General features: G+C 38.7%; 1 protein-coding gene across 3 annotated transcripts; it reads left to right on the forward strand.

Annotated features, from left to right (window-relative positions):
- Positions 1–161: 161 nt before the first annotated feature.
- Positions 162–16,223, forward strand: LOC124123651 (intraflagellar transport protein 43 homolog B-like). Of its 3 annotated transcripts, XM_046486827.2 has the most exons (10): positions 162–319; positions 652–750; positions 1,058–1,125; positions 3,637–3,675; positions 5,877–5,915; positions 8,263–8,312; positions 9,059–9,131; positions 12,305–12,380; positions 14,301–14,363; positions 15,075–16,223. In XM_046486827.2, exons 1-10 carry the CDS (start codon positions 275–277, stop codon positions 15,186–15,188), a joined length of 666 nt encoding a protein of 221 aa, XP_046342783.2. In that variant the 5' UTR covers positions 162–274; the 3' UTR covers positions 15,189–16,223. The 3 variants fall into 3 exon arrangements, with proteins under 3 accessions (XP_046342783.2, XP_046342784.2, XP_046342791.2); XM_046486828.2 differs by lacking the exon at positions 5,877–5,915; XM_046486835.2 differs by lacking the exons at positions 3,637–3,675; positions 5,877–5,915.
- The last annotated feature ends 1,852 nt before the right edge of the window (positions 16,224–18,075 follow it).

The raw sequence follows: 18,075 nt of genomic DNA on the forward strand, positions 1-18,075 counted from the left end.
GTATCGTGACTTCCTATCAAAAGAGTTCTTCATAGGGATACATCGTTGTATAGTTTTGATTTATTTTAGTTATTTTCAATTTCGGATATCCATTAGTTTTGGATTATCATATTATTATTTATTATACTATCTAAAGGAAGTAACAATGTTTTAAGCGGAATTTGTTTTCTGTTACCTTTCAGCGAAGTTGCTTTGTAACAGATAATAAAAACCGTTTATCTCGACGCTCCCGCATTCCAGGGAAACAGCAGAGTATTGTTTGTTTACGAACGAGATGGACGACGAAGATCTAGATTTCCAACCGACTGCGAAGTCAAGGGTAAATGCATTTTGATTATCATAGCCAGATTATTATGTTGGAAAGACTTCCGCCCGTATCCCCCTCCAAAAGTTATATATATTATATATATTTACAGTTAGCGTATTTCTTCCAACTCAGATCTATCAAATGTGTTGGGATACGGGCAGAATTCTTACCATTTGTTTAAATGATCAGTCAGATTGTATTTCATATTCCTTGGATTGAGATGGAAACCCATCAATATTTGATAAATCGGGAAGTTTCCAAAGTTGCCATAGCAACGTTGCTGGCAAATTTGGAAATGCTCATGTGAAAAGTTATCGGCTGTCAATCAAGTTAAATTGTTTCAGAGTGCGAAGCAAGGCCGTCGAGCACAGCGTAGTGCTGCTGCTGTCGACGATGATGGACCGGAAGAAGATGCCCCTGTATCACAACCTCCATCAAACAAGGTAATCCATATACTATCGCTTTGTCCTGATTTGTTCACAATGCCTAGTGGTATATCAGGTTAGTATTTGTACCGCCCAACCTGCTTGTCGTATGAGACACCTTTGTGGAATGGGTGGTCTGACTCGGTGATGTGGTTGATGCCTGTCAATGTGCTCTGATTGCATGGACCATTGCTCACAATATTTATCACCAGTTTGTCTAATTGAGATTCAATTATTTTTTGCAGTTTGATAAGTTTGCCGAGTCGATCATACCAGTTGAAATAGTATAAGTAAGTTTCAGATTTATCTTTTTTGTGTCTGACAGGATGGTCCCCCAGGGCGTCCATCAAAGGCTGTTTCTGGCTGGGGAGAAGAAGCACCTAGAAAAAGCCGGTAAGGTACTAATTGCCTCCACGACAACATACCTATAGCTGTAACTGGCTTTTAATGTTGTAAAGCCTGCACACTGATTTTCTAATCTAAATTTCATAGTAAATGGTAGTGAGAAATAGAAATCTTTGAACATTTTGAATGTTTGAATGTAGTGCATGTTTAGCAATATATTTTGGAGGATAACTTTCTTGCATTTAATACATGATCAACTTGATCAGTATATTAAAGGATTTTGATCATATTGCTATATGCACTTTTACCAATATCCTTATTGTCACATGTACAATTTCAATAATAATAAATTATGACTGCTATGAAATGAAGGTGTTTGACCTTTGGATTACCATGATGGATACCACGCTGGATACCACGCTTGACTGAGTGATGCATAGACAGTTTACATTTGTATATCGGTATCTTATTTATCATGACTGCATGTGCAATAGCTGAAACATACCAGTGATACAGTGAACAATATCATGCACACTTACATTGCTTATGACCTGTATAATGTCTAATGTTGATCATGTCAGCAATCTGGAAAATTGTTTTCACGTAAATGAAATAAATTATCATTTTTCATATTTATTTAGTTTATGTCATTCGTCTTTTGTACTAACCAGATTCAAATATTTATTTTTTCAAAAAGAGTATTCATCTTCAGTAGATTAATCCAAAAACAATCTGGTAGACATGTTACGGACATGTTTTGTCATGTTCATTTCTAATAATGAATCTGTTTGGTCATACTTCTATAACCAGTTCTCACATCTGATAAAGCTGTCGTGTTTATCATTGGACATATAATTTAGAATATTGTAGCATTGCTAGCTGAAGCGTATGTTTGCATGTTTTATAATTGTAATGCCATTTTTCACAACATAATGCTTCATCACTGGTATTGATTGGTCAGATGTGAAATCTCTCCCCACCATGCCCACTATTCAGAAGTTGGTCACTATATTTGGTGTCACTTTTGAACATTCCATTTCCTGTATCCTCACTGCCTGCATGATTCACAAATATCAGGTAATAATCCACTTCAGAGTTTAAGTAACATCTTGCCTCTTAATTTTGAAATTATGTTTGAATGTTTACCTTATGAATTGGACAATCTCATTAAAATCAGCTCTTAGTTCTCGCTATCGCTAAACAAAGATCTGAGGACATCCCATTACGGGTCACCTTAGAATTCCTTTCATCTGACCAAATAGGGGTCACTTACCAGATCATGAAAGTGACAGTCAGAATGTGTTTTCTAATCATGCAACCTCGAAAATGTTAACTCAGGGTAGTCCGAACGACAGGTACGGCCTGTATGACTGATTCCGTCAAAATAATCGTGTATCTCTCGCTTCCGTGGCATAAACATTTGAACAGAACGGAGGAGACGTTGGACAGTACGTGGGAAGCACTGCCATACAATCTCAACCATATATTAGACATTCCAGAATGTTCGTTTGTTCAGTTTTCAAAATTTTAATCAAGAACTGTTTCAACATATCTTTCAAGCGTAGTCTGAAATGGTAGTCACCAGGTTGAAACGAGTGCTGTAAAGTTTGAGAAAGCTGCTTTCTCACTGGCTGATGTCGACTTCTTGTTAGTCATTTCAGTGGTCGGGCAAAGTTCGCGAAAGGTCGTTCTGACGTGACCCGTGATGGGATGTCCTCCGATCTTTGTTTAGCGGCAGGGAGAACTTAGATCTGATTTTAATGAGATTGTGAATTGGAAAGAATCAGTTCACATAACTAAGCTACCAATACCGGTATATCAAATCTATATATAACATATTATAAAGTCATAGTCAATGACTCATAGTATAAGTACAGTTTTGAGTACAGCAGGAGGGCAAGGAGAGTTTACATATTTACGGAAGCTGTTGACATGAACAAAATTCGCAATTGTGCATGCTCACTCACAAAAGTTTTCTTGAATATTACTTCACAGATGTTGTTTGAAGCTATTTATTTGTACACACTGTGTGTGTATAAACTTCTGTTTAATAAGTGAAGAAATAACAGTGATGAATCGTATTGTCTGTGAAGGGGAACTAAATGCATTGTATGTGGTAATGGTGGAGCATGCTCCAGGTGGTACAAACCTCACGACAGTCACATGATCCACTCACAGCGTATCATATATATATGTATCATATCCTCAAAAGATAATCATCTGTGTGATTGAATGCAAAATTCACTGATTTTTTGGCATGTTAACCCTTGGTTATTGAGAAATATTAAAAAATGTGAAAAAACCCTTTCATCAGCGGAAACAAATCAATAGAAACATTGCAGTATAAGTGCAATGATTTTTAAATAGTTTCAAAAATGGCTGTTGACTGATGGTGTTATGTATCTGATTAAAACATGGTTCATTTGACTGTGGTGTACCTCAGGAGTGTAGAGGATAGCTACTGACCATGCTGACTGCTTGTTGTTATGTTATTTCTTCCTCCCCGTTCCCAAAATGGACCTTTCCCTTGCTGTAAATGTTGTGATGGTGACCAATCAGCTCGCGGCAGTTGGGAGAGGGATTTGAGCCATTTGAAGAGTGAGTATATGCACATAATATGCTTCAGAATGTTCCACTGTGTGCAAGATGATACAGTTGCACAGAAAAATCAGAAATAATTCCATTTGTTGATATATAATCTGCTTGTCTGATTTACACGTTACTATTTGAACAGACCGTCTGCATATATTCTGTCGGTGTACAATGTAATCAAAACTACAAAACTAGGGATGTCATTTGATTGGAAAGTTTTTTATTGTGAAATGAAAATTACATATTGATTAATAACAAAAGTAGTTATTCTGTATGTGTTTAGATAAAACAAAATTCCTATCTATCCCTGCAATTTATCAACAAAATGCTAAATATATACTACAAATAAAAAGTTAAGGACCACCAGATTATTTTGTATTACTATAGTTACTCTGTCATGAAAGAATCGAGTGGTTCTTAACTTCTTTTTAGTAGTATATGAATTAGGTTCATCTGCAGCCTTAGAAATTGGCACTGGTCCTGTCGTCCTTGCCAAACTGCCCAATAGTTAAGGTATCATAAGGACCAGTAGAAATTTGCCATTTTTAAGGATTTTGGTATATGTTATCATTATAAGGACAAGTGGACTAAAAATGTTCGTTTCTACCACTGATCTATTAAATGTTTAAAACTGAATATGTTTTGTGCCATCTTTACCATGGTAATCTTAATGAATGTAAGTGTTTCTGTGAGAGTGAATTATTTATTTGTATCGATACCGTGTCGACATTAAGATTGTATTGAATCTATCGATATCTAAATTTTTCGAGGACACCCCAATCCTGCGTCTTGTTAGGATAAGCAGATTTCTGGTTTTAAGCTTAAACCTTTCAAGCAGATTTCCTTTTTAGGTTTAAAACCTTTTTGGCAGCTAGTGAAAAGTGGGACAATTCTGGTTTTGCGATTAAGATGCAATGCTTTTTCTGACGTACACAGCACAATCCTAAGATTGTACAAAGGATGGTGTATGAATCAGAGAACGGGCTGTATTCATATGACCATGTCACAATGCTTCACACGTGTCACCCAGTGCTAGTGCTGCTGCATGCATTGCATGGTATTCTAATGGTGCATTGTTTGGAAAGGTATTTTATGTTTCTTTTATCAGTTCATGTTTACTTTGTTTTTTCCAGGTATGTTGAGAAATAAGACTGAGATATGTGTTTTTTGTGTGGTTCTATCAACACAGAAAGTAACAGATAATGGATGATTTTTACATTTAGAGCATTATGGGAAATGGGTTCGGTCATATTATTTTAGTTGTTATTGATATTGTCTTGTCAGTAGATCTATACTAACATACAATATGAAAAAAATGAATAATGTTATTAGTGTTGATTCTAGGAGTGTAACAATATATCAAACTATTGATGTTTTGTAATTGTTTGTCTTACAATTGTACTATATTAATATAAATTTTAAAACGACATTGTTGTTGTCAATAGTATGCCCAACAATGGATAATTTCAATAGTTGCAGTTAGTTCTAAATAGAACATAAATTATCTCTCAGAAAACTCAAGTTTTCACAGTCTGATTTCAAATCTGTCATGTATTTATTAGCGAGAATTGTGACAACTACAGATTGGAGTTACATCCCTTTGGTTTGAGGAGTGACAGGGACGAAAATGGCAGACTTTGACATTGTCAGAAATACTTTATTCATTTCTATTACATTGATTGGTATAATTATCAAGCCTTAAAGTTGGTTTAAAACTATCTTGATACTATTGCAATAGTTGACAACTAAGGCAATACTATCACATTTGTGAAAAAAGCTCCAATAGTCCAAAAGAACTGAGAAAATAATTTGCCTCTGTTTAAAATAAAACTTATCCTTTATATTTTAATTTCTTGCTTGCTTTTGAAAAAATTAACAGTTATAGCCTGTGTCCTTAAAAACAAGGAAATATATGGGAATGTAAGTTTTAGGCAGAAATTTGAAGGAAGAGAACCTGGGCCCCGTTCCACAAAGCGATCTTAGCGCTAAGATGATCGTAACTCCCATACTTTAACACTGACTTACGACAATCATAGCACTAAGATCGCTTTGTGGAACAGGCCCCTGGATAGTTTCTGTGATGGTGGTTAGTTTGTCAGAATCACACTTAACTTTCAGCTCAGAATGTGGTTGAATGCTGCCACATTAATGCATGGAATACTTACATTGATTGTATAGCACTAATGATTCACCATTTTTACATTCAGCGATCTGTTTGACCATGTAGACCAGAGTGGTCTCTTTGGGTAATTGTGATGTTTGACCCAGTGTGACTGACCCCCCATGTTCACGCTCCAACATTTGCACTGGTTTGACTTTGGTTTGCATGACCACACCCACACATACACATACACCATCACACACACCCCTGAATGATCGGATGAACATCTACACTTATCATATTGCCCGTAAAGGTAGAATGATTGTGTGTAATCACCTTTCGATATTTGCTCAAGTGCATTTCAACGATCCTTGATGCCGATTGGTCAATTGAAGCCGTAATGTGTCACAGTGCTTTATAGTTGATGAAAATATGATGTGATGTCCTCCATTGCTCATGATGTCACAAATTATGTATGTCTTCAGGACAATATGCAGCCTGCAGTGTAGTTTCTCTGTTAGGGTTGTTAGGTACATTTTTTCTTCATTTTCTCTTTAATTGTCAATGAGTAATATCTAGAATAACCTACTTAGAATTACGGATTATCTGTCCCTTGTGAATGAATGCTGTAAATCACTCAACAAAGGATCAGGACATCCACCATTTATTCACTCGGGGCAAATGATCCGTAATTCCTTGTAGTTCGTTGGTTATCTTCTAAATAGCTTCAGGTACTGAATACCCATGAAGACCCGGGGTAGAATAGGTCTTCAGCAACCCATGCCTGCCATAAAACGTGACTATGCTTGTCTTAAGAGGTGACAAACGGGATCGGGTTGTCTGGCTCACTGACTTGGTTGATGCATGTTGTCATATCTCAGTTGTGTGGATCATGATGTCAATCACTGGATTGTCTGGTCCAGACTCGATTATTTACAGACTGCTGTCTGAATGTGACGTTAAACAACAAACCAACAACGATCAGGTACCGAATATCACATACCAGTCGTACCATACGTTGATATATGTACACTGACTCCATTTTTAATATTTATTTACTCTAAGCAACATTTTTTGCATTTCATGTCTTTTGGTCTCTGAAAGTACTTATTCTGCCTAGAAGTGTTCTAGTAGTGATATCATGGATGATATCAATTGTTTTCATATTTTTTTTGATTGATTCAAGACGATCATGTGATGTAGTGGTCATGCTTTCAGTCTTTCTATTGTTGTCTCTTTGTTATCATTCAAAACTCAACCTTTGCCACAAGGTTTGTTTTGTTTTACATTTCAATGCCACGAGTGTATTTAACCCGTTGTTCCAGTTGACTAACAAACACTATAGCTATAACCACAGGTGGCTCATGATGCATCTGACAGGTTAGAAAAAATATAGACGACAATACTGTTTAAAATATGTTATCAGAGCTTGAGATAAGCTGTATATTTGCGTGAAATACGCATTAAATAATCTGAAATATGCAGACAAGTAAAATCTTAACGTATCAAAATGATTCTGTATCATCTATCGCCATATTCACTTTCCGAAGTTAAATTTGGCAAAGCTACTACGACAAACATACTGATGGATGCCAATTGAAAAGCGCATCGTGCCTAGTCACTGTACATGTTGTATCTTAATCAGTCGCTGATTTGTAATTAAAACAATAGCACCTCTCTTACAATGCTAGACCGCCTCCGTGGTCTAGTGGTAGAGCATCCGCCCAGAGAGCGGAAGGTCTGGGGCTCGACCTTAAAGATACCAAAAGATGTTAAAAGATGGTACTTGTTGTTACCTTGTTTTGTGCTCAGCATTAAGGGGCTAAAACAAGGACTGGTCGGCTCGGAGTCAGTATACTGTGTCTGAGTGGGGTATTCATGTTAAACTGCGGCATGGTATCTCAGTGAGCTAGCACTATGAAATCGGCATCAGTCCGGAGTAGTACAAGCAGCCACACGCAAACATGTGCATGCACGTCACTATATAAGTGCAATAATCTTGGACGCGACGTTAAACCCAATTTCACCTCACCTCTTACAATGCTAGGTTTTGTGAACAAAAAATGTCTTCCCGGAGAGGTTGCCACAGCAGATGCAGGTATACTACTATTCATGTAGTCTAAAAGGATTTACAGTGATTGTTACGAAACAGGTTTTAAGTTAAATACCCAAATGTCAAGAAACAGGTGGGTAAAAAAAATTGAATACCTTCTGAAACTTGTGGATACGCAATCAAAATCAAACCCTCGGGTAAAATACCCAAAAGCCCAAAGCTTATCTTTAGCCCTGTGTTATGGTGTGTCTGAACATGCTAATTATCTATATATTGATTATTGTGACTATTTTCAAGTATGTCTAACATTTAACAATGTAACAAATCCTTCAACTCTATGAGTACGCGATAACCGCAGCCATGATACCAATAGGAGCCACAAGAGGAAGGTAGTGTTCCTTGTGGTCCATGTTGTCAGTGTGTGTTTGCTGTGTTACAGTGAGAGACTACGACCAAGGAGCCCTGATCAAGAATCCGATTCAGATCAAGGTATGTTGGGAATACTATGTAATTGAATGTGTCAATACTAATGCATTTTTAGAATTTAAAGGGGGTCCTGGGTCCTTGAGTATTGCTGCCATAGTAACTGAACCTAGGGACCCCCCTTAACCTTAGCTTTGTAACATAAGGTCTATTTCAAGGATCCTTTGTTTTTGTGGTTAATTGCTTACACATAAGCAAGGTCTTGATGAACATTAACTATATGTAAGGCTAAAAAAAATAATAGTCTTGGTTCTCAGGCACTGTCCGCATCTTCATAAAGTGTGCTGCACATTTCGTTTTTATTTCCATTTTAAAAAAAACAACGAAATCCTTACATACTCAAAGTATAACGGTAGTCAAAGACCGTATTCCAGTATTTTACTCATCAAGGAATATGTTTATGTAGGGAGGCCCTTTCCCAGGTTGATTAAATTTAACTTTTTATTTGGTTACATACTAGTTTGAACAACCCCCAACCCTAAAAAAACACTATATTTTCATTATATTGTCTGAGAACCAATTCTTTATTTTTCTAAGCCTTACATGTATTTGTGGGGGCCTTGAACAAATGTCTATGTATTTGTGTGTATTGAAGGAGGGGATGGGAGGGAAGCAGCAGAATATGATACAGTCCTAAGACAAATCTTCCTGGCCCATGACTAGTGGCCTGTAGCTGGCTACTGGTTGAGAGAAGTGTTGAATGTGATATTGCCGTATTATGAGTTGTATATATGGGCGTTGTCTCGCTGCAGACATCCCGGTGATCCCAGAGCTGGAGGACCAGCAGGAAGAGGACATGAGCACTAAAGTGGCTGTAGCCCCCAAGTCAGTTGTCTACACACCAGAGCCCCGTTCCATACAGCGATCTTAGCGCTACCCGTGAAGGTCCGGGGTAGAATAGGTCTTCAGAAACCCATACTTGCCGTAAAAGGCGACTATGCTTGTCGTAAGAGGCGACTAACTCGATCAGGTGGTCAGGCTCGCTGACTTGGTTGATTCATGTCATCGTATCCCAATTGCATGGATCGATGCTCATGATATCAATCACTTGATTGTCTGGTCCAGACTCGATTATTTACAGTTTGACGTCATATAGCTGGAATATAGCTGAGTGTGGCGTTAAACAGCAAACAAACAAAAAAGATCTTAGCGCTAAGATAGGGGTGTTCAAGTACCAAAATTTGAAACTTGCCAAAGGGCAAGTAAATTTTAAACTTATACTGGCCCTGTATGATTTTCAACTTGCCCTGCTAAATCAGAGAAAAGAAGAAAATATTAATGTTTTTTACTTATCCTGCATTATGGATAGAGATATGCAGGTATGCATCCTGCAAGTCGAAGGGGTGCACAGTTTTGGCCCTCTGGTAGTAGCCCAGCAGGTAACCGACCCCCAACACAAAAAATTAACTCATCCTATCTGGAGCCAGTTTCCATCCTGGGCAGTATTATCTAAGACACGCCTGGTGCAAGGAATTGCTTCAAGCTTTTATCGGCTTTGGCTCAGTAACACAGTAGGTAAAGATTTTTGGCTTTCACTGTCATGCGTGTACCGTCACAGCGTATTTATGTTTTTTCCGCCTTACGGTTAATTGACTAACATGTGTCACCTTTGGGGTGTGAGTTATTGAGGCTGTTTCTTGGACATCTGAAGGTATACCCTCCTCCATACTGTCTGATCATGTGATACAGATGCATTAAGGAGTAATGCAGGATACTTAAAAAATTTAGTAAAATCTAAATATTTATACATTTGTATGCTTATCCTGCATTACTTCATCTAAGGATGTATCCGTTGCAGATTGCCTCCCCACTTTGGCTTCAGAAACCTAATTTTTTTCAAGCTTGGGCAACAAGCAGTAATGTGAGAGCTGATATTCGTTCAAGGTCACATTTTAAGTAGACTAGAAAAATGACTAGTCAGGTACTTCATCTGCAGTAGACAAACACATGATGCATCTTCTAGTTACAAAGTTAATACTTCCAATTTTCATACTTGCCCAGGGGCACTAAATTATATTTTCCCACTTGCCCGGCACTTTCATGGGTCGGCCAAGTCAGACATACTTATTGAACACCCCTGTCTAAGATGACTAACTCCCTTTAACGAAGACTTACGACATTTGGTATATCTAAGATCACTGTGTGGAACTGGACCCTGCTTGCACATACTACTTGTTTCTTATTATAAACAAACATCAGCATTTGGTGATGGCCAAACACTTAGTCTTTAACGTTTAACTGATATGTTTAGTGAATGGTAACAATATAAACTAGTGTCCAAAAGAAACGATACCACCTGTTTGCAACGACATAAAAGAAAAACTAAACAATGCAGAAGTTTAGGATTTGTGTTATGCTTTTGAGAAATCCTTTCACAACATCTGTACAAAAATTTCATTTCAATAAAATCTGTACAACCAATATGACAAGCCTTTAAAGATGGGTGGGGTCTAAAAATGAACATTTCGTTAGAGCACTGATCACAGAAACAACGGGAAATGTCACACCACACGTCTCAAAGTCAAGTCAGTAGCGGGTATGTCCACCGTGAGCATCAATACATGCCAGAACACGCCTACGGACTGATGACGTCAAACGTCTGATGACGTTGGGAGTGATGCGTTGCCATTCCTCGAGGAGACATCGTTCCAAGTCCTGGACGTTGACTGGAGGCACACAGCGACGTCGGATTTGCCGATCGAGGTGGTCCCATAAGTGCTCGATGGGATTCATGTCCGGTGAACATGCGGGCAATGGCAAAACCTGTACGTTGGCGTTGGCAAGGAAGTTCTGTGTCAATCTTGCTGTGTGTGGCCTTGCATTGTCATGTTGGAAAAGGAGTCCACGAGGCTTTTGCTGAATAAAGGGCACCACAACAGGCCGTAGGATGTCATCAAGATAATGCTGTGCATTCAGGTTTCCACGAATTACGACAAGCATCGTTTTGACGTCACCACATATGCCACCCCAAACCATTAACCCTCCACCTCCAAACGGCCGGACCTGTTGGATACAGTTAGGCGCCAAACGTTCACCAAATCGTCAGTATACAAGCTGCCGTCCATCGTTTCTGAAGATGAGGAATCTGCTCTCATCAGAGAACATAACACGTGCCCAGTCCCGCCGTTGCCAACGTCGAACTCGCCTGGCCCAGATCAGTCTGTTGTTCCGGTGTCGAGGCGTCAGGAGCGGTCCGCGGTAGGGATGACGTGGCCGGATACCATACTGCCGTAGTCTCCTGTAGACGGTCTGTCGACTGATCCTGTTTCCCAGTGCTGTGGACGTCGCTGTTACGGTGCGGTTCCTCAGGTGTAATACCCGGATGTAACGATCTTCACGGGGCGTGGTTACTCGTGGTCTTCCACTCCTGGGCCTGTCTGATGTCTGACCTGTCTGACGTAACCGCTGCATCAACCTGGTGATAGTGATGCGTGCGCAGCCCAACCTTTTGGCGACGTCGACGTGTGACGCTCCTTGTTGGACCATTCCAACGGCTCTCTCTCTCTCGATGGCTGTCAAACGTGGCATATCTTGTGTTCTTTTTGTTGCTGTGATCTCAACGTGTCTGATCAGCCGTTTTATACAGTTTGTATGCACGTGCAGAACATGCTAGAGAGGGAAATGTCACTTTCACAAAATTTACGTTTTTTCCCGGAAGTGATCACGTGTTCCCGGTATTTTTTATTGACTATGCTGTGTTTGGGATGTGCAATACGAATTGGCATGTTTTCATACTAGACAATTCACTTAGTAAAAAACAATTTTGAAAATAAGTTGGTATCGTTTCTTTTGGACACTAGTTTATTTTAAGACTATGATTTACTTACAAGTAGTTTCTTTTGAGAAGGAACAATAAAGAAATGTTAACTGAACTATGTTTATTTGAAGATCAAGTTAAAAAATATTTACCCGTAGTGTTTTGTACGGATTTGATATGAATTGTTTGTTTGCTCGTTTGACCACACCATCTGACCACTGATTGTTACTGACTCCCACAGTGTCGCGGTCAACCGAGTGGCCACATACAGAGAGCTGGACAATGATCTCCTGCGACAAGCAGCATTCCTCACACTGGTACGGACATTTGTTTTTGAGCTAACATGGTTATCTAGGATGTTTATAGATTTGTTTTCAGAATGTATTGTGTTTAGGAATCTATTTGGAAACAGTGCCTTTGGCTGGAGGTTTCAGCTGTTAACATTCCCAGGCATTCAATAGCTAAATAGAAGTGATTAGCTGAGTATGTTTCTGTCTTGTTAAAATCATATATTAGAAATACAAATTGTGTCACAGCACTGTAGCTCACCTGGATACATAGTTACCAGTTTAAATTGTCAACAAAGAAAGCCACGTACCAAAATTTGCAGTGATATATAAATAGTTTCTGCTAAATACTGAGAACACACTAATATCCTAAGGACTATAATAACTGACAGTTATTTCTATTTATTAATAGTGTCATAATTTTGCTCAGTTAAGTAGCTATAAAAACTGCCCAAGAATACAATGGTTCAGTGAACCCCCCATTAATATATAGTCCCAAATGTTTGGTTACGGAACATCCACACATCTGGAAACCCTCTCTATTCTTATTGAGAACGTTAGTCAATAGTTTATTGAACAAGCAGACATGCTTTGAGGAATGGATTTATTCATCCATGGACTTCTCCCAAATTGCCTTGTGGAATTCTTTAGGTACATGCCATGAAAAGGTCAATTTCACAAGAAATAAAAAAACTCACTGAACACACTTGGGTTTCACCTTCTCAAAATGTTATTGCAATTATCAATAAACTTGGTATGTACCTCCTCTTGGGCATGCTAGGATTGGGTTCTGCTTTTGGTTTACATAAGTCAAGGTCAAGGTCAGTGTCCAGGCTTTTCGTGAAACATGGTTATATCATTGTCAGTTTCCGAGAAATGGTTATCTCTCTACAGGCCTAGGCATGGAACTATATTTACATGTTACTTCAGAAATCCTACCACATCAAACATCACATCCAATTATTTCAAAGGTCAAGGTCACCTAAGAGAAATTTTTAACAATCATATTCTGGTAAATATGGCGCTAAGATTACTGGTGTTAAAGAATATACTAGAATTGTCTTGTTCCACATGGACCTGGAGAATTTATTTGGTACATGCAGTGAGAAGTTCAAAGTTCCAGGCTACATAATAGAAAAATCTCAAATGGTATAAATGCATGTAGCATTATACTTGGTTTATACCATCCCTTGGATGGGGCACTGCTTTGAAAGGGTGTAGGTCAAACTAAGACAAAGGTCAAGGTCAGCATTAGGCTGTTTTGTGAAACATGGTGATATCTTTGTCAGTTTCTGAGGCTTGGTTACCCCTCTACTGGCATCAAACTTTATGTTTGCAAGTACAGTAAACAATGGTTATAACGAACTCAAAGGGACCACTAATATTAGTTCGATATACAGTGCCGTAGCCAGCCGGGGGGCCAGGGGGGCAGTTGCCCCCCCTGTATTTTTTATAGAAAACAGTTTTATTTGAATCAAGTTGGGGACAAGTGACACTTGTACAAATGTTTGAACCCCCCTGTCAAAAAAAGTTAACTACGGCCTTGATATAACCGTAGTTTGTTATAAACATATATATACAGCAAATGTCCGGGACCAAAAATATGTTCGTTATATCTGTCAGTTCGTTATAAGCATGTTCGTTATATATACGTTTATTGTATCTGTACAAATCCTACCATACCTTATGTAGGTACTGTCTATCAAAGGTCAAGGTCTTCTCAGGTTATTGTGAAACATTGTGGCATCATTTATTGTCAGTGACTGGTGCACAATTACTTGTAGTTCTACAATCCTAAAATTTTGGTAATTGTTGTTGAGGTTATTAAGGTCAAGCAAGGACGTATATATACGTCTTTGGGTCAAGGTCTGGAAGTATGTTTTGGGGCAGGAAGTACATGGCGGTATTTTGTATGTTGTTATTAATCATTGTTTATGGTTTGTGTTTCAGGATAATGAAATAGATCTCAAATTATTAACAAAGGCTGTTTCACCAGAACAAGACTTAATAGAGGTGAGTGTCCAATAGAACATGTTAGGCATCGAAACCAACCTACTTGTTTGTGTGAATATTGCTAACAATTCCATTGAATGTGAATCTCATTAAAATCAGATCTTAGTGCTCACAGGTCACATCAGAACAAACTTTCATCCGACCAATCAGAGCTTTGCTTACCGAGATCGCAAACTTGAAAGTCTGAATGTGTTTTCAAATCATGCAACATCTAAAAGGTTAACATGAGGCAGAGAATGACAGTTTCGGGATGTATGACATTATGATCAATTTATTGCTTCAATTGGATAATCATTTGAAGCAGAAGAGACTGTCCATGGCTCAGCCATCTATAAGACATTCCAGAATTTTCTTTTGAATCAAGAACTTTACAGCTTAAAACTAGTAAAGCTCACCAAAGGATGTTCTGACGTGACCTGTAATCGGATGTTCTCAGATCTTCGTGTAGCTGTAGCGAGCACTGTGATCTGATGGTAATTTAACCTTCAAGCGCCAAACAGGCAGCTTGGATTATATACTCCCCAAGGAGTTGAGAATGGACTGCACACTGATCCATTGACTGGGGTAATAATTCTCTGTGCGCTTTGAGCATGTGATATCCACCATGGAAAAGTGCCATATAACTGGACTATTATTGTCCTATTATTATGTTTGTTTGTGTTATTTGCAATTTTCCCCTATATGACGGCGGTCTGTAAATAATGTTTGTAGGAGGACCGCCCATGGGACTGGGATCGACTGTTCACTGAGGTGACGTCAGAGATGATCTCGGACGTGGAGAAAGAGGAATTCAAGGAACACGAATCTATTAATGAAGTTGTCTGATTATTAAAGTGTCTACAACACTGGCTGGATAATTGACTCACGACTCTATTACATTAAACAAAGCCACACTGAACCATAGACCAGGGGAGTGAGAATGGATTATCACGAATTGGACTTGCACTGACCACTGATGACTTGGAGTTGTAGACCATGCTTAACATGCTTCTTTTCCAAACGTTTCTGCAAGATTATTGAAGACCTACATTTCAACACGTTTAAACTATAGACCTACATTGTTGGCCATGTTGGGTTGATATGTGGGTCTTCCTTAGGACAGGATGAATGTACTACAAAACCTTTAGTAAAAATTAATTAAGCTAGACATTGGCACATAGCTCACAAGTGGGCTGAGTCTAGCTGGTCACCTCATCAGTAAAGTGTGATGGGAATGAAGATCCTGCAGTGGTTGATACTGGCAGTCGTAAGAGGCGACTAACGGGATCGGGTGGTCAGGCTCGCTGACTTGGTTGATGCATGTCATCGTATCCAAATTGTGAGGATCGATGCTCATGATGTCAATAACTGGATTGTCTGGTCCAGACTTGAGTATTTACAGACTGCTGTCATATAGCTGGAATATTGCTGAGTGCGGTGTTAAACAACAAACCAACAAACACACAAACACAGACTGCTGTCATATTGCTGACATTGCATCAAGTCCCTTTGTTCAGGATTGGGCTGGAGTGAAGCTGCCAGTAAAGATTTCCTTACCCAAATGTTTGTCATTTCTTTTTCAAATGCATGGCCAATTTTCATGACCCTCTCTCATATTGTTTGACTTCTTTTACAGTTTCTCCATGTCAATCATGTCAATATTCCAGCCCGAATTGCTATAAATGACGGTCCCATAACAAACTGAACTGTCAGGATGGTGTGGTGATGTAAAGTTTGGTTGTTATCAGATCTGGTTGTGATACACAGCATAGTACATTGTATAGACAGATACAAACACACATTATTCTGTTGTCACATGCATTCCGTCCAATATTGTGTCATGGTGTGTTATGGGTTTTGAAATAAATTTCATATCATATGTTCTTTGTGTTTTTCGGTTTCATTTCAATATGATCTGATATTATCAAATATGACAAAAAACAATATTTCCACCCAGTAATGAAAGAAGAATATATTTTTTAAAGTTCCAGTTCTATACATTATTTCTGGGTATGGAACTATTTGACATATATGTTTAAAAGATAAAGTTGGGTGCATACAGGGAGTTGTCACAAATTTAAACTAAGTACCCTGGACTAGCAAATTGGGAAATTTTTTATTTTCTTCATAATTTGGATATATTAATATATTCATATTATTTTTATTAATTTTTTTTATCTAGAAGTATTTAATATTACACTCAATGTAAAACCAATTATTAATGTCACTTCCTCTGTATTGGTCCTATCTGTGTAATACAAGTTGCCTCTAACAAAGCCATAACATTACTTATAACTTGGAAAATCATTGTTCCAATCTAGAACATGTTGGGGCTGAATAACAGCTCTGGATCATGTCTAGATAAATCTTCGGCATATAAACAGGCAGAAAGTTTTATTCAAGAAAGCTACTGCAGGTACATATGTGACCTGCTGTAACACACTGTAAAACAATGCTACACATACCTCAGCACAAGAAAATGGTCAAGTGTGTTCTTGCAGGTGAGATGAGGTGAGGTGAGGTGAGGTGAAGTGAAGTAGGGTTTAACGTTGCATCCAAAATTATTGCACTCATATAGTAACGTGCATGAAGGTGTGTGTGTGGCTGCATGTACTAGTCCGGAGTGATGCCAACATATAGTTTAACATGAATACCTCACTCTGACACAGTATACTGACTCCAAGCTAAACAGTTCTTGTTTTAGCCCCTTGATACACAGCACATCTTTTATTCTACCATGATATTGATGAATGCTTGATTCTGATTAGTTTAAAAGAGGTTTCCTTTTTCCTACGGATACCCCTTTCAAATATATTAAGCCTTTTCGCCAAAAAACCTCGTTGCCGCCATGGTAGAATGGAGATAAATCTACTGGGTTTTGAAATTTGATGTAGTCCCACTGTAGTGTAGATACCTCTGATTTATAGAGCGCTTAAGCACTCGGTTCCAAATTAAAATAAGAGGTATCTACTCTACAGTGGGATTACATCAAATTTCAAAACACAGTTGGTTTATCTCCTATATGTCTTTTGGTATGACATGGCTGGGGATTAAACCCTGAACCTTCCGCTCTAGGGGCAGACACTCTACTACTAGACCATGGAGGACTTTAAACACACAGTGTGAGATGTGTGTGTTCATGTCACTGAAGAACCACCATGAGTACAATGAGGTGATTCTTTGATTGGCATGGATGACATCCATACACATTGCATGTAATTCTGATGATTAGATCATTCTACAGAACATGAGGGGCGGTCGGGTAGCCTAGTGGTTAAAGCGTTTGCTTGTCACGCAGAAGACCCGGGTTCAATTCCCGACATGGGTACAATGTGTGAAGCCCATTTCTGGTGTCCCCCGCCGTGATATTGCTGGAATGTCGCTAAAAGCGGCGTAAAACCATACTCACTCACTCACTACAGAACATGGATGTTCAATGTTGACATTCATTGATCTTTCAGTGTAATCGGTCTTGGAAATGATGTGCAGATTTACATCCCTTCGCTAGCAGGATCTGCTACTAGTGGGGTTGAATTCCACATTGTATATATTGTCAGCATGACCAGCACTGTATGTGTGTTCGTGGGTTGCATTAAAATAACCAATGTTTTCACAGTGAAAGCCAATTGTAGCTCACCTGAGGGAAAATCATGGCCTTGTTGGTCGGGGACAGCACCTGTAAATATCTCCCCAGAAACCTACTTGGCATACTTGTTCTCACTGATGAGGACAT

The sequence above is a fragment of the Haliotis rufescens genome, unplaced genomic scaffold (assembly GCF_023055435.1).
Source record: "Haliotis rufescens isolate VD_foot unplaced genomic scaffold, xgHalRufe1.0.p SCAF_3, whole genome shotgun sequence".
NCBI lineage: Eukaryota > Metazoa > Mollusca > Gastropoda > Lepetellida > Haliotidae > Haliotis > Haliotis rufescens.

What these genes read in the sequence shown, in the direction of transcription:
- LOC124123651 (XM_046486827.2), top strand. Translation starts at nt 275, where the DNA reads ATGGACGACGAAGATCTAGATTTCCAACCGACTGCGAAGTCAAGG. An exon ending in AAAGTGGCTGTAGCCCCCAA is followed by an intron (nt 9,132 to 12,304) that starts GTCAGTTGTCTA and finishes TGACTCCCACAG; the next exon opens with TGTCGCGGTCAACCGAGTGG. An exon ending in AAGCAGCATTCCTCACACTG is followed by an intron (nt 12,381 to 14,300) that starts GTACGGACATTT and finishes TTTGTGTTTCAG; the next exon opens with GATAATGAAATAGATCTCAA.